A 17945-nucleotide genomic window follows, 5' to 3' on the forward strand; every position below is an offset into this window, starting at 1 on the left:
AAACCATCTTCGATTCCTTTTATGTAATATGGTTTATTGTGTTCACAATATGAACAGTTTCGCGTGCAACAAAGCGGCAACTGATGGCAATATATTTTAAATGATTAGTAATACATTTCCTTACGAATGTACAAAAAGTATTAAATTGTCTGAAAAATAGAAATCGTTCAAATGTACGTTGGTCTCCAGTTGGAATCGAACCCACAGGCTGTATCGGAATCGGAATCACCCATCGATTCACCATCGGGATTTTCCGACAGCGTACCAACCGGTGCCCGAATCTGGCTCGGTGTGGTCGGCATACTCTGACTAAAATGTTCGTTATTAGGATCGTACTCAATATCTCGCTTCTGGCGTCGCTTCTTCACCGGTCCATACTTTGGTGGTGGCATGGCCGAATCTTCCTTCTGTTAAATATTCCAAAACACACGAATTAATCAGCAATGGTCCTCGGGTGTGTCAAATTTGTTCACTTTTATCGCTCCTTACCGGTATGTTATCTGCCGAGCCCCACGATTTGTGCAGTTTGTCGATGAAAAGTGTGTCCGGCGGTGCACTGGATCTAATCGCTGTCGACGGTATACGCGTTTGGTTGGTGCCCACTCCCAAAAAGTTGCTGAACGCTTCGGTGGTTTTCTTCACCCGTACGTTCAGGGAACCAATCCTCAGGAAGCCGGAGTCTTTTTCTAGATCACGAATGGCACACCAAAGCACAATGGTTAATGGAAGGAAATAACAATGAGACAACTATGCCTTACCTGAATGCTTTTTCCGTGCCTTGATTTCTGCATTAGGAATAAAACATAATTAGTACAACAATGGCCAGAGCGATTTGAATATTTGTTGGTAAGTTAGCATTAGTGGAACTTAATAAGCGTTATACCAAACGGATAAGGGATGCATAAGCGTTTCAACGCACTAAATAAAACAAGTTTCCTGCAGACAATGCACATGTTGAAGCAAGTGGAGAAAAGATAAATAAAGAAGCAATCAATACACTAACAAATATACCAATCATAATTAATTTACTATATTAATTATATTACAGTACCTTCAAAAAGCGTCTCTATGATAGTCTTACAATAATAGAAGAAAGAAAAGCTTGTACAACACGGACAAATTCACATAGCTATAGCATTCTATTTAAGTACACATAAAGTGTGATATTATAATGCAGATACTCACTTACTCTTTGTAAATTCTGTTGTGCCCCTTAATTCAACTTCGATTAAGTAGATTAGAAAAAAGGGTGAAAAGTACTTCTGCATTTAACTCTTATTGGAAGTGTTTTCTCTGAACTTTTGTTTGATAAGATGGGCTCTTCATACGTATTCTTAAACTATTTTTAAGTTAATATACCAATAGAACATATCAAAAAGAAAAAAAAAACTACGACGGAGGACACCTCCATTTCTTGGCTCTGAACATCGGGAATCTGGAGAAATAGATGAAATTTGGTATCCGTACATGCCCTAGACCCAAATCAGTGATTAAAAATTGTATGAACCATCATACAATATGCTAGAATATTAGCTAGAACAGTGATTGTCAAACTTTACGGATCAAAGTGCCAAATATTATTGAAAGGAAACGGTGGTATGATCGTCAAATTACTGTGTCACATTTGTCTTCTCGTGAAGCACACTTAGAAGACTGCATAGAACATGATCTACGAGCTCTTAAATTGATTGCAGCTTGGTTCTACAATTTTGTAGAAATTTCAAACAAATTTAGTGATTTTGTATAGGACATCATAGGATGGTTCATTATCGACCAAGGCCCATATTGAAATGCTACTTAGTCGAACGAAGCTTCCTTCAGAAATTAGAAGAATAGATCGCTGATGTCCTGTGGAGGCACTAAGAGTACATATTTCAGGTTGGTAGTCATTCAACCATTAATATACTCTCTTACAGTTACTTTTTGTCTTAAAAAGTTCTGTATTGCATAGTTGTCGATTGAATCGTAACGCAATAATTGGCACTCTAGCACGTGTTTGTTATCGGTACGGTTAACTTCGAGCCCTATTTGTTGTACGATTAAAACATAGCAACGTGTGGCAGATTAATGACCATTCGCGGTACGCTACATTTCATGCATAGAGAAATTCTCTTCATTTTCTTTAAGCCACTACTGGGCTCACTAGTGCAGTTGATAAGATGTGTAAAGATGGAATGTAAATGGTATTGCATTGATCGCATCCATACCTTCCAAGCAAATGTTTCACTTTGGTTGGTTAAAGATATCCCGCGTAAAGCTCTTATCCGTTGATAAGAGGGTGTATTAATTCCCACCACTTCCAACATCGACAGAGTGTAGCAGAGAGAAAGAGAGAGAGATAGGTGGCATGTACAACAATAGACCTTTAAAGCCTTATGCTTCAACCAGCGAAACAGGGGTGCGGATTAAATGCTTCACGATCACTAGTACGATCACCTCTCGCGAAATTATACCTTACACGTTCCAGTCCAACCAAACGAACCAGTCAGCAAATACAATTTTCAACAAATAGAGGCCAGTGGAATGAAAAGAAAAAAAAAGCACAAGAAAGACACAAAAATCCTCCCTCCCCGTACAGTGATTGGGGGTGCGTGCGCGAATCAGTGTGCAGATATTATCCGAGCTTTAATCTACTTATTAATAACCCCCTCTATTATTACTAGCAAACCTGCCGCATAAGTACGAGCGAGTAGGGCGGCACACGTGCAAGCGTTAAGATGGCCGCCTTTTAAAGCTTTTTCTTTGCTTTCGGTGAGGATTATAGTGTCGGTCTTTTTTTTGTTTTGTTTGCCCCACACTACAACGTTGTCAATCAGGGCAACGCGGGATTGAAATGCAATAATTAAAAATCGCTTCACTGACCATTGAAGGAGAGCTCTGCCATTATCCCGGTGCTGGGGCTTTCTGTGAGAGATGTGGTTTTTGTGTGGATTAGCTGTTTTTTTCTTACGTTTGCTAGTTTTCTTTTGGTTTCATGTGTATCACTATCTACGCCGTTCTTCAGACACATACAAACTCGTGTTTCGATTTTGTTTTTCGAATATGTTCATTTTTTGTGTTTTTGTTTCGTGTGTGTTTTTGTAAACGACTACAAATGTTACAATTTGTCCAACATTCAAGATGCCTTCATCGCTACCGTGTAGCTTGGGGGATAGTACAGGCATGTTATGAAGGGATGAAGGGAAGAATAAAAGTGAGAAAATGGATTAGGGTGTAAATTGGAGGTGGGTTTTTCGTGCGCTGCATTGAAATTCATTCAATTTTAATGAACTCCAATAAAGCAAGAGGTGAAACAGCAACATTCATTAGGAATATATTATTGACCTGGATATTTTGAAAAGAATGTATATACATTACATATTTTAATCTCAATTTCGGTCTATTACGACATGACCTAATACAACTAAAAAAGCGTCGATTGTCTTGTGTCCTTCCTTATATCAAGTCTAGAGGCTGGGAACACGCTGAGTCTCATATACTGCACAAATAATCGTATAGTTCTAAGCTTACTAACTAGACTAAAAGACTAAGTTTTCTTCAGCTATTGACACATTCCATTTCAAATTTCAGAAGAGTTACAGGAGCTGAATTTTGATCAGAAATAGGTGAAGTTGAGGTCGATCGCAACAATGTGATCGCCTACCTAAACATCACCAAAAGACAAATGGTCCCCAAGGCAAGCTCTGTAGCTGCTCTTACATAAGAGGTTATATCAGGATCTCATCAGTGTTTCTTGAGTTCGAAAGTTTACTCCACCAAATCTTGGATGACCTTATCTAAACCTTCTCTAATATACAATACAAACAAATACAAATACAAACAAGCCTATATATTTTGAATAGATACTGTACAACTCTCATTTACTTAATCTATACTGTCTTGAAGATCTTCAATGTAAAGATCAGTGAGCTCTCTCACACTATATAACAATTTCTTCTACATTTGTGACAAGTAAATCTGGCATGATTAGACATAATATCTTATAAACGGAATTCTATACAAGAATTCCTGTATACTGAAATTCGATTTATGCCGATTTTTGGATATACTAAATAATGAAAATAATATAATAAATAATAGCCAACTAAACGTTTAACCTAATTCCCAGGAATTTGCAGACTGAGTTGCAAATGTATGAGGACAAGTACTAATTATGATCGAATAGCATGATTTGTGTACCCTTTCACAATAATATCTCAAGCTCCATGATATCAATATTGATCGTACAGCTGCATCATGGGAACATGGCTTTCAGTCGCGAAACAACTGTATCGCTTTCCTCAAACTAAATTCCCCACCAATTGCATTAAGTGATCCGATGCAATGCATTTCCCGAGCTGGTCGTTGCTAATGTAAGTTGTCATAATTTTGCACACGTTGCACAATTTTGCACATACAATCAACACATGTCAATGGTCATTACTGGTCAATAATGCTACAACACCGTGTCAAAAGTGTCGGCAAGCACATGTTCCGGTTGATTGCTATTTTTTTCTAATCCCTGCATCCAACAAACATCGCGCGAATCTCCTTTACCTATTATTCGCTGCCGCTGTTCGTCTAAGATTGAAAGTACGACATCATCGACCTTCGCGCACCGTATCGGTTTGTTGACGTGTCTCTTCATCTCTTCGACACATCGTTTAGCTATCGATCAGCTGCCGCCAGTGTGTATCAACAGCATCATATGGTTGGTTGGTGTAAAGTGGTGTTAAGATGACATTCACCATTTACCGCCCGTTCATTCCTACTTCTCGCTTCGTCCTCAACCAGCTGGTAGTACGATATCAGACCAAGAGGCACAAGCATAAATAGAGATATGTTTGGTTTTACATTAATTTCTGCACGTGCCCATTACCGTGGTAAGTGTAATCGGTATTCGAATCGATCATTTGCAGGAATTACACCGTGAACCGTGGCCGCGATCGTGCCAACGATAAGGAGAAGTACGTCGGGTGGAATTGCCGCTGATGCTCCACATCCAATTGACCATAAAATTACCGTTCTCGGACTAGTTGGTTGGTTTGAGATTGTTTTTTTATCTCTCTGTAGTTGTTGATTTTTTTTTCGTCTCTGGTGCATGTGCTATCACATCCAGGGAAGAAGCTTTTGGGAAGCGTGAGCCAAGGATAGTGAGGGGTTAAAAAAACAAACGAAGAAACATAACTAGGAATTAAGACATACCCTTCCCCTTTCACGCAACTCCATTTTCCATTCGTGGCTAAGTGTGTGCTGGTTAAGTGTTTTTGCATCGTCAACATGAACTTTGCTGTTCGAAGTATGCACACAACGAATGCATTTCTGCCTGTCCCAACACCTTAACCCACTAGAGAGCAAAGGGAGCGCACAAAAAAAGAGGTTTAAACCAACCGGAAAAGCATTAATTGCATATGCAAGCGATCCACCACCACCAAACTGGGTACGAAAAGAACCAAGAATATGCAGAGCGAAAGAGAGACGTCACAAAAAAAGAAAGATATGAAATGAACTCTTGCGCAAACACAGACTTGGGCGTAATTGGGAGTCTCCACCGAGCGTTGTGGAGTACCCTTTGCGCGGGAACGACATCATCCCAAATGCAGTGGAGTGAAGGCACTATTCCCGCAGGACATATTTACATATTCGTCGTTACGGGTTCAGGTCTGTTTTACGCTCGTTTGGTAATGTTTCTTTGTAAAATTGTTTCTCTTATTGCAAATTATTATTAAGCGCCCCTTTTTCTCCCCAATTGGTGTGCTTCAGGTGATAACGTTTCAAATAAAAAAGATAAAAGACATCAGCACACTGGTATGTGCTGGAAGGAATGCAAATTGGCAGTGAGAAAGAAAGACTTTGCGAAATCGGGAGCACTTTCTTGTTTGCACTTTCTTTGCAAAATGCATTGCAGAAGTTGAATCCATCGGGATCAGGTGATGGGATCACAGGAAGCGATGGTTCTTCCACGTGATCGTTAATGTGTCATATGTCATGATGCACACACGGCGGTACACCGAACGGCCGGTAAATTGATAATGAATATATATTCATATAAATTAAGCCTTAGCACGCACCAGGACACGAGGGGGGGTGTTTCTTACCCATCCTTCCACCCGGAGATCCAGCTGACGACCGTTGACGAAGATGATCGATGGGAAAGATAGAAATGATCATGTACGCGTGCGCGTACCCGCTCCGAAGGAATTTTTACCGCGATCACCTTCTTCGCGGTGTCACAACTGTCAATCATTAAGGCGAGAGAAAGCCGCATATGCTGTCGTTGGTTGCAGCCGCATGTTTCTGTTGTTTTGGTGGTATTTTTTTTGCGGGTTATTGTTTCGCGAGAAAAACTGATAAGCAAAAACAACACCAGCCGCGGATTCGTGCCACTAGATTGTGTTTTTATCCATATTGTCAAACACACAGACATGGCCATCAATTAAGACCGTTGGCTGCAAGTGATCTTCCCTGTTTCGAGAGAAGACCTTGTAGAAGACACCTTTCGCTGTATGGCAAGCTGGTACTGGTGAGTGATTAACCCTGGATCGACATGTGGTATCAATGTTGCGGAACAAGGTGGCACCACAATTTGAATACGCGTGACAAGCTGGTATGACACGCGCCGAAAGTGCGATAAAGTCACATCGTACGGTAATTGGTCGCTGGTGACTTGCAGCCGGAACCGTTGTGAAATATAGTCATTGGTGTTTATGTTCGTCTGTTTCAGGTAAATTGCTAAATTTAATCATGTTTATGATGCGTGTTGTCAATGCTGGTAAGACATGTCGGCGACAGACGGATGGCTGAAAGCTTTGGTGTGTAGGGATGAAAGCCATGACATGGATGACCATGGTCAGGGAAATTTGGAGTGAAATGTGCAGACGAGAGAGAGACGGAGAATTATTACAGCTGTTTCTTTGTAATCAGGTGTGCTCGTCTATATTGAGGATATTTTAGTATCTGGCGAGATTAGAGCTAGGACAATGTTTCCTTAGTCTTATTAATTTTGTGACTAAAGAACACGATCAAGTCTATAGTTTGATCCTTTCAGGTGCTCTTTGTGAAGTTTGAATGGTTGAGTAGGAATTTTGTTTGATTATTTTCTTCGAGTGTAAAATCAAGGATCGTGAATTACAACGATCGCGAATAGAAACGGTTGGGATGGAAAATTATCATTTAATTGAGTGAATTGAATTCAATGTTTGAGAGTCCTGTTCGAATTTAGTACCTAAAAATGTCTTCAAATCTCTGCTTTATCAGAGAACCAGAGGTTCACCCTTGAGAACCCTACCTGGATTTGTGGTTAGAACTTAGTCAAATAGTCAGGATGAGACTGAATAATGAATCTACAACCAAATGTATGGCTCAAATTGAACACTCAGCACCAAATTACTATATTTCATGTTGTGTAGCTCTTTTTCACTTATCAGAAGTTACAATCGCAAACGAGGGCTAATAGAAGAGTCTTATGAAGCACATCATAATAAGCGCTTTCACTTCATCTCAATTTAGGGTCTAGACATCTTTTGGCTGTGTGGACGGTCTAAAAAAATATTTAAGTTGAATCGTCCTGTGTACTTCTAATGACACGAACAGCTTTAAGGAATCTGGTGAAATTTGTTTCACAATAGTAAAATATTCGAGTCTCCTCGAAGGAGAACCTTGCATAGTCTCAACTTGTTTCTAGAAATAAGTTCAAAAAAGGTTGGATTAACGATTTCTGTATGTTTGACCAAACTCTACAGCAAGAGTTCCTCGGATCTTATTATCGCGTACATGGGATACTGAGGTTAAATGTTTGTCTTATCACAGTTCATGAGCAGAGTTGTTTCTTATAGAGAAGGATCTCAATTCTTGCACATGTCGCGACACCAATATTTTACGAATCAGTTAGAATAGTAGTATAGAATTATTTCCTTGTATAAGTAAACATTGAAACAAGATATTGAGTGTGCGTAGCAGGTAAGAAAAAGTGAAAATATTGCAACAAGAAGTAGAAACGTAAGCACAACAAATCACTGTTTAATCCGGTGCATTACAAGGACTAATAGCAAAAGCGTGCAAAGTTAACTACCCTTTAGCAAAGTAAGAGTTTTTATTTATAAATAAGTTGGAAAAAAAGGAAAAACGAAAATAATTTAAACACATTAAGAAATCATTGTATCAACTTTTGCCATTCGCAGAAACAAGCACACACAACACGCGGGCGTCCGTAGAAATAGCAAACAAAGGAAAACAAAAACGTTAAAAACACACACACAGAGAGTGAAAACATACAAATACGGACAGATCAACACTTGCCTCCAGGACGACGATAGGGCGTGCCAGGTGGAGAAACCGCTGTTAACTGCCTGTAATCGCATGGCTTGAATTTCTTCGCGAAAAATGCAAACGATTCGTACGAAGGGGTGTGTGACATCGATGCAGAAAGGGGGGAGGAAAAATCAAACCACACATACACACACAAGCACCGGTGGAGGTTTATACAGGAGTTGAAGAAGATTATAAGTATTATCCGTCCCAAAACAACAGCCCCACGTGAAGAACGCAGGTCCACAACAGACGATGTGGTGGCAATAAAGGGAAGGAATCCCGTTTCCCGATGGCGTAGAAGAAGAAGATGATGACGATGGTCGGGTAATGCGGTGCCGGTTCCGGAAGTGCCGCGCATCCCGCGGATTACACACACGCGGTTGATGTTGTGCGTGCGTACAAGTAGCGTGCGCGGACAAACGACGTTACACGTAGGTAATAGAAGCGCGTGTCATGTGTGTTTTCGCACAAAGTACAACCCCGGCAAGTAATGATCGCTCCGAGGAATCGAGGTACCAAAAGGCATGTGTTCGTAAAGGTGAGGTTGATAAAGGTTGGCAAGATCGTTCCGTTGTTGTTGGCGCAAAAGGTGATTAGAATGCAAATAAGAGAGAAAATAGAGAGGCGTATGAATTTTAATTAAACATTACTGGCCCCCGTTTTTGGCCTCCTCTTCCCGTGAGCTTCTGACGAGGTAGAACCTGAAAGAAATTTAGTTTTTTTGTTGCTGTTGATGTTGGCTCCGATGTAACGACCAATATCTGTAGGATTAGGCGTTGTAATGTAATCGGCATATGTATGTAGTATGCTGCAGGGATTAAAATCAAGTACTGAAAATGTGCTCTAGCGTGGAAAATGAGTGTCTGTGTGTGGAAATGGAAGCAATAATGTTTGTGAAAATAAAAACCAAAGTAAGATGGAAATTTCAACCAATTGCATAATAACAACAATAAACATTTCGTTTACTATAAAACAACAAAAACCCATCTTAATAGTACGGTAGCACGAACACTGGACAACAACATTAACTAACAAAAATGTTTAATCGAGTTAACAGCTCGATTAAGTGGTTCCCGAAATCGACCGTAAAGGCTACTGAACTGCCGGGGAAAAAACCCACAAGACCAATAATTGAGAGTAACGATGTGACCCAATGTGTACCATTTACGCGAACGAGATCCCATCCATCCATTCAGTAGCCTTTTTACATTTCGAAACAAATTTTCAAAAAACAAAAAAAAAGTAAACGCGCCCTTTTCGAAACGATCAATGTTAAACTTTCGCTTAAAGGGTAGCGCACTGCATCGAGCAAAAGTGCACAAAATGATGGACAAGATTGTACGTACGTTATCATCGCGATAGCAGCACCAGCCAGCAGCTGCTTAGTATGCATATTTTAAGTGGTCTTTTTCACCGGTCATTTCTTAACGTTGGCCGTGGTGCGGGAAATGTTTCTCAAGTGAGTAAATTGCCCGCCATGCAAAACTCTCCCCCTCTCCATTTTGTTTTGCTAAAGAAAGGTGATAAAAAATGAATTAAGAACAATGTTTGGTTCGTTGTGTAACGGGGGGTTCCCCTTTTTGGGAGGTTCCCTAATGATTGCACCGAAGCAAAATAGCGTTCGTGTAGCTCTAGGTTTGATCGACAAAAAAAAAAACACTGACACACACACGCACAGACATGGTACGCTAGAATGCAATTAAACTGCAGCCACAATATTGCGATGCAAACAACTATGACTAGGTTGGTTGTTTGTTTTTTTTTTATGTTCTTGCTTCTCTAGTCTATTCGTTTTGGTTGTTTTATGGAACGATTTTAATTAAAAAATGATAAGTCTCCCTCCCTTCTCATTCCCTTTTTCTTACAGGAAGAGTGTTCATGTGTGTGTCTCTATGCATGCATGCAGAGACCGTGAGTGCATGCGATGCATTACGCGCGAAATGCATACTGACAAGTGCGCGAAACTCAGCTCGTGGGCTGTGAAAAGGTAAACGAGATCTTAATGATAAAAAAAACAAACTGCAACTAACTAACAGCTGATCTTGCGAGAGGGAGAGAGACAGAAGGAGAAAGATGAAATTTTAAAAAGAAAACTATACAAATGGGAAGAAAAAAGGTTATAAAAAGAAGGCAAAAGGAATGATTAAATGCTTAAAATAAATTAGTAGTAAAGGAAACAAAAAAATAATGGTAGCTTGAAACAAACCGAATTGAACAGAAGTAAGACATGCAATTAATACTTTATTTTTTTTTTAGATAAATATAAAACACAAGAAGTGATATAAAGGGATAGGACAGCATGCAGCGGGATAGAAATTAATTCGTAACCAGCGCTCGATGATACCGGAAGATGCGGTTTTAATTTTTTAATGCCCTAATATATTAAATTAACTCGAACCAACCATACTCGAGGTAAGAAACCGGGAGCGATTTTTTAAAGCAAAATATAAAGCGAAAAATGCAAAACTTGTTCAGGTGTTAGTTGTAGATAGGTACGCGATCTAAGTTAAACGATATTCGTTGCATTCCGCTTCTTCCGAAAGAAGCTCTGGTTGGATCGATTGCGCCGATCGAGCGAAGGGCTCGCACTCGGGGAAGCGTTAGCAGCGTTACTGTTGGGTTTAGTTTGAGCAGATTTACTACTACGATCGCTACTGCCCGGACTGTTGTTATTGGTATCGGCAGCACGTGCCGCCGGTGATCGGGGCCCGGCCGGTGGGAGTGGGAAACTTTCTACAAAATTGCGCAGCGTCATTTGGTCCGAGGTTGCGGGCCGCTGGCGGCGCTTACGGCGCATGAACGTACCACCGCGGGCCAGCGGTGATAGTGTCTTCGAGGGAAGGGTGAAGAATTTCTCATGCTTAGACACTTTGCGTTCATACTCACTGCTGAATGTTGAGTCGGACACGCTGGTCATCTGTTTCTGGTACTCCAGCGGTTTCTTACCGCTCCAGTCGAGCAGGTCACGGTCGGCCTCTGTAAGGTAAGGTAAAAGCGTTACATTTAGTGAGGTTTGGACGTATAACAATCAAACAGATACATGTGCGAAGAACAGCTCTGCTCCTTTGATATTATAGCGATAGAGTACGTTTAACTAGGACACTGTTAGGTTGGTTTAATATCTAATCCTGATAGGACATCGCAAGGTCTACAACCAGATTAATTGAAATACTTCATGGTTTTAGATGAAATAGATTACTAACGCTAAAGGTTCACGGATACTAATAAATGATTTAAATACTGCCATGAAAGTTACTATCCAAATCCAATAAAAAACCATTTAATAAATGATTAAGAAAAAGTTTATTGATCATAACGTACGACTGTCAAGATTCACGACCGATTATCGCTACCTTTCACTGTAAAGACTATTACCGAAATATGGCATTTTCGGTTGGACTACTTGTTAAACAGATGTGACTACTCTACAACCAACTTAAGGGATGGTTGCCTTAAATCACGAAATACTAACTACTACTGGAAAAAGGATATCTTTATGTGTGGAATTGGAATCACTTTGAAGTTAAAAAATTTTGCTGTTCAAATCTTATAAGAATAGAAAACAATAAAATTGGTAAAATAAAATATACTGTTTAAGGTCTATGTCCTTACTGAGTTTTAACTAAAATTTCTGTATTGATAATTTCGAAGGTTCAGAACCGTTTATTACACACGAATGAGAATAGAACCAAGAATTAAAAAGTTCGATAATGATATCCCTTTATTTTAAGCTTAAATTGCAAAGAAAAGCATACAAAGGTTAACTCATGTACTGATTGTATTGAAAAATTCGTCCCAACAATAGCAACTTTGATCTCATTCAGCACACCGCCCTTTCGACCACACATCGTCGAGTGGGTCCCACTGGCACAAATCTGGACATAAACAGTTGGATGTTTGAAATGAAGCTGACAGATCCGTCTCCATTGGCACTAATTAATTCATCACCTAAGCCAAAAATAATTAACCACCACGGGCGGCCACAGCAACATTGTCCGAACCGGATCATCTCCGGTTTCTGTAGCAGCTACCACTAATACTTTGTGATCACTCCGGAACCGAACTGGAAACGGGGAGATTTTTGGAAAAGATAATTTCACTCAGCCCCACGCCACCATTTCGCTTGTAGCACGATCAAACGCTTCCCATTCCTTCCTGTTTTTTCGTGGACGATAATATCTATTGATGATAAATTTGTGGCTCAACGCTTCATTAGAGCGCGCCCGAATCGGCGAAACCCGGGGCGAAATGTTTGCGATGCCGCGACACCGACGCGAGATCTGTCACAAGCTGTCTGGGTTCTGGGTCGGGGCCCGTGTTAAGGATAGGGGGATGAAGCACACGTTAGTTGAAGCGATTAGACACTTTTGCCGCATGTGTGTCTCTGTGTGTTGTTTTGTTCTGGTGTCTTTTTTCCCGCTCTTGTTGTTCATACGCACCAGCCCGACCTGCGCCGTTCTCGTTCGGTTGAAGTTTTCAGCTAATGATGAAGGAGGATAGGCATCAAAAATGCGTCCAACAAATCAAAGCGCGAAAGGAAATAGGATTGCCGCGACACTGTTGCCGCCGCCCTGTTCGACCAGAGATGCCAACTCCACAGCGCAATTTGTGGATGTCAAGGCGCGCGGTTTTCGGTGTTATCGTCTGTCAATCAAAACTTATCGATCAATTTATTTTCCTTATCATCAGCGCTTAGGTAACCTTTTTTCCAACGTGCAACGCGGTTCGTTTGCTCCTTTTCTACCTTCCCTTTAGGGTATTTTAGAGAACGAATAGAGTGTGGTGTGCGGAGTGTCTGGTTGAAAGGAATGGTGCAGAAAGTGGAAGTTCTTTCATGGCATGGAGGTTGTACCACGGGTGAGTGATGAAAGCCGAATGACAAACGACATGGAGAAGAAATTGGGTGCACGTCCACACGATTCGGTAATTTGGACTGTTAGGGGTGGCCTTTTCAAACCGAGGGAAAAAGGAAAGGATGAAGTGCTTGCCACTCTTTGGCGCTTTAGCTCTTGATAAAAGCTAGAAAATGGATAGCCTTCGAAAACCAAACCCGAACCCGAAGTTGGTGGATCACAATTTGGTTGACCGTATTTTAAAGCTAACGATTTATTCCAATGAACAGGTCACGATACATGATTCCACGCGTGTTCTATGCCATCAAAGTGTTTAAAATATTCACCTTCTTCATGGGATACGAGCGCTAGAATGGATGAATATTGATTTCTTTACCACAATGCCTCTGGTCAGCTACCGATCATCTATTTTTTCACCGGAAACGATCGATGTCACGACGATCAGCTGTCGTCTTAAGCATTTGCCGAAGCATCCAACCATCCATTCATTGCAAGGAACCTACGCCAACCTACGAGCTGTCTATCATGGAACATTTTGACTGTGTTTACCCAGATATAGTCAAATAAGAATGATTTATCGATCGTTCTCACTTTCTTACGCGTTTCATAAATGCCGCCTTGGTGAAAGGCGGTCCTTTGATACCGTTTTTCATTGATTTTTTCTGAAGTGGAAAGTGGATTGATTAAATCATTAAAAAAACGCATCAATGTCAACAATAATGACGAACGCTAATGAATGAGTTTCCAATATCGGTTTGAGTTCGATAAAAGAAACTAGAGCGATACTGAAAAAAAACTAATACAGAATACAACAATGAAAGAAACAATAATCGTTCGATGAAACAAATGTTCGTGAAACTCCTACAAAAACTTCCTGTACTTGCTTTTAGTTGGTTCTGCTTTTTCGTGAACTTGGCCTCAAAAATATTATACTAGATACTGCGTTTGAAGTTTGGCCATAAATGTTCTGTTGACCACATCTGATTGTCTTTTTCAAGGATTTCCTTTTAAGGTAAAACGTTTATTTAATATCAGTTCATCTTTTCCAGTGTTTTTTTGGCATGATGGGCTAGAGCAGATCGGTGGAATAGATCACGTAAGTGTTCGCGCGATACTTATAGATCAGAACGGCAATTTGCGGACATTTCTTTTTCGCTGATCTTCAAATAAGGCGATGCACAAGAAGGCGTAAGACGTCAAGAGCTCGACCTTAATTTCATCCGTCTTTTCAGTGATAAGTCGGTATCCCTTTGAACTGCAATGAGCCCTTTGAGCTTCTTCGTAAATATTATCCTATGATCATCTTCAAAGGCGTTTGCCCTAGTTGATGTCCATTTTATACAGGATCTTTATCCACTTGCTGTAACCTAGTGTCAGATCAATGAGGGGTTTTCGCCTTTGATCTTAATCTGATACTAAGGCTTTCATGTACTTTAAGATCACGAAGGCAGTTGTTTAAACAAATCCACAAACGCTGTTATCCGATTGATTCCATAGTGTCTGCTACAAATGATCCTGATAACCCTATCCAATTTGTATACAATAAGATACCTATCAAAGTCGAATCAAAGTTGGGTTCATTACTACGTGGTAAGGAATTATAATGAAAAATCTCTAAAATCAGTCCATGTTTTCAATGCATTCGTTATTAAGTAATAACTAACAACCGTAAGTCCCCGTTTTATACTCACTGTACACGTTGCAGAGCAGCTCAAAAATGTCGTTCCGTCCGAATTGTGTGGCAATATGAAGAGCCGTGTACCCCTGCGAAATAAAATGAACCGTAAAGCAAATTAGAATTAGAACGATATAATTAGAGTTAAATTGATCTTGCCACCACACCAATCCAGCTATCCAGGCTGCATAGGTAATTGATTCGTTACACCGTTCCCGAAGTAAAACCATGCAACCTTAGCACGAAACCCATGGAAACACAATTCTGGTTCCCGCTGTCCACGAAGGCACGGGAAAATGAGCGACACTTTAAGGATGAAGTTTTTGAAGAGTTGGATTGCCGGATGTTGGAAGCAATGGGACGAGGGTTACGAAGAGTTGTATGGGCTGGGGGCCTGTTTCGGGAACTTTGACTGACAGATGACAAAAGTTTGCTCGGTAAATTTCACAGATCCCAGCCCAATTTATGCTGCCAGACCAAAAGAAGAGCAAACCGAAAAGCGTAATTATTATTCCACCATCGGGAAAAGCAGCTCTTTCTCTCTGGGGCGATGGATGGAAAGCGAATGGAAGCGTTGGAAAACAACAAGCTTTCGACGAGCAAAAAAATAAATTTGTGTACGCATGAAAACATGCAACACTCGATGGAATTCCGGTTAGCGCGTAGCACTGCAAAAGGGCCCTGGAAAACGTACTAGCCCGTGCCACTGTTCTATCGTCCTGTAAGCTTGTGTATGTTGGATTCTGCACCAGACAGCAGCAAAACAGGGCAAACTTTCACGTGCATTACCCACGGTTAAATCGATCGCCGAAGTAGTGGTAATAAAATAGAGTTAACAAAAAATAAAATTGTCCACACGGACGACAAAACTTCAGTACACCGTCATATTCAGCACCAGGTTTCGTTCGTTTCGCATCCGCTGTAAACATCAACATATGCATCAAATGTTTATAATGTTGTCACGTATCCTTTGATAAGCGGAACTGATCGCTTTCTTCTTCGTTTTTTTTTTAATTTTTGTTTGTTGCACCCCTAGCGCCCTCTTGCACTGGAATTACTCAATTTTATTTCATCTTTTTTATATTTATTTCCATCCAAACTGTTCCCTATAACCCTTGCCGAGTGCCAACGTGCCGTGTGCTTGTCCTTTTCGCGTGTCTGCCGTGTTTTGTTATTATTTTATTCCGCTTTAATTTGAACGCGCGTCGGTATTTTCTCAACCCGGCCGGATCCTGTCCAAAGTTGGGGTGACACGGCGATTCGTTGGTTCGCCTGTTGTAGCACGACGAAATTAAAAACTTTAAAAGCGTGCAGACGAACAAGAAAAGGGGTCGCCTACGGTTCCGAAGCGTATGTCACCGTGCATGAAAGGGTGTGGTGTACGCACGTCCTTGTTCCAATCAACGTGTGGAGCTATTGAAACATTTCGGAAACACATTTTCACACAGCCAACGAGCAAAAAGGCAGCATTGGTTTGCACATGGTGGCCACATATGATGTACGGTAGGATATGGATTTGTAGATTTTCTTTTAAATTCGTTTCATTGTGACAACGGCCACGGATATGGGTTTGCGTGCCCATGGCGTTCGCGTGTGTGACGATTTATTGAACTTTATGTCAGCAAAGGATGTGCGTACGGTACATTGAATCCATATTCAATAAGACGCATTATGGTGGCTAATGCGGTGTGAAAACATATTGGCAATTTATTTCTTTTCATTTTGTTGTAACCTCTTGCCTGATTTTGATATGGAAGCAAGGTAGATATGCATAAGTTTGATACACCGAAGTTGGTGGATTGATACTTGACTCTGGACATCAAGGAACTCTCCGATTATGTGGTGAGAATAGTAAGCCAAGGCAGGCATATATCCTCTAATAGGAGTAACACCAAGAAGAAACAAATATACATCCAATTTAAGACACGAAATAGAAATAAAAACTACAATAATATTGAAGTACATAATTCCAAGATGGGGAGATTCTCTTAAGACCTAACCAAGCTAACTGAGACGTCCGGACGATAACATTGTCCCCAGACCATCGGACAATCGAATGAAAAATGATACATCTAACATTGTACAGCAATTAGCGGGAATGTCTTGGGTTTAAATTATAATGAAATCTTAAATTTCAAATCGATTGCCGAGTCCGGGTCATGTCCACATGTTGCCGAACAGGAGTACGGAGTTTGCATTTACGGACTCTTCCTAGGGGTAAGATTGCGGAAAGCCGATACCCACATACATAATACACCGGTTTACGTGTTGAAGCAATCGAACCCAATCCATGCTCGGTGCCCGGGTGGATATTTCAATCGTCCCGTCTCCGGATCTCCGAATGTCCGATGAAGAAACCTTATGTCTTGGTGAGCTCGACAAATAAATTCAAGGCACAGTTCCAAGATCTTGACTATCATTAAAAGATGAGGAAACTGCTTTTTGCCTCTACGATAAATGATGGCCCTCTAACCCACGCATTTGCTCTTTGATTCGCTGGAACCGAGTACCAATACGGGGACGACTAAAGACGATTCTCCCATCAAGAAACAGTGAGGAGGCGATACATTTCGGGCCGATCCCGTGTATCGGAGGATGGATTTATCTAAACAGATTCTTCACCAACCGTTTCGTCACAACTGCAGCGAACCGCATCATGGCGCTTCCCCACGCCGGTCGGCACGTTCGAAATGTTCGTTTCGAAACATAAATAAATAAACTCCAACATCAATTGAATCGCTTTCGGAATGTTTCCTTCCGATTGTGGGAAGTTCCCTCCAGTCGTCCGGCGCCACATTGCCACATTGAAGAAGACATGCATACAGGACTTTCTCTCACCATTTGCTTCGTTTGCACCGTTTTCATCAGTTCAGCCATGTTTACTAGCGTCCGCGTAAACAACCGCCATCTTCTCGTCCCTCGTCCCGCTTTGTGCTCGTGTTGGCTCTTTTTGATTTGACCCGAAACACTTTCACCTAAAACTACAGTGTGCCCACCTTATGTCGCACACACCTTCGCATCGGTATCACAGTATCATGGCGCACATGAAACGTACGGATGAAGTGATCCTGGGCGCACTGATCTGTTGGTGCCCATCATCGACCGGGCACAGGAAAACAGCTTCCAAA

At 41.0% G+C, this 17945-nt stretch overlaps 1 protein-coding gene across 1 annotated transcript; it reads right to left on the reverse strand.

The window, feature by feature from the left end:
• Window positions 1–13: 13 nt before the first annotated feature.
• LOC125770008 (uncharacterized) lies at window positions 14–15165 on the reverse strand. The gene is made up of 5 exons (XM_049439146.1): window positions 14834–15165; window positions 11176–11265; window positions 759–785; window positions 490–686; window positions 14–407 (listed from the first exon to the last, which is right to left on the reverse strand). Exons 1-5 carry the CDS (start codon window positions 15045–15047, stop codon window positions 168–170), a joined length of 768 nt encoding a protein of 255 aa, XP_049295103.1. The 5' UTR covers window positions 15048–15165; the 3' UTR covers window positions 14–167.
• Window positions 15166–17945: the final 2780 nt, after the last annotated feature.

This window comes from Anopheles funestus, chromosome 3RL, assembly GCF_943734845.2.
Source record: "Anopheles funestus chromosome 3RL, idAnoFuneDA-416_04, whole genome shotgun sequence".
Taxonomy (NCBI): domain Eukaryota; kingdom Metazoa; phylum Arthropoda; class Insecta; order Diptera; family Culicidae; genus Anopheles; species Anopheles funestus.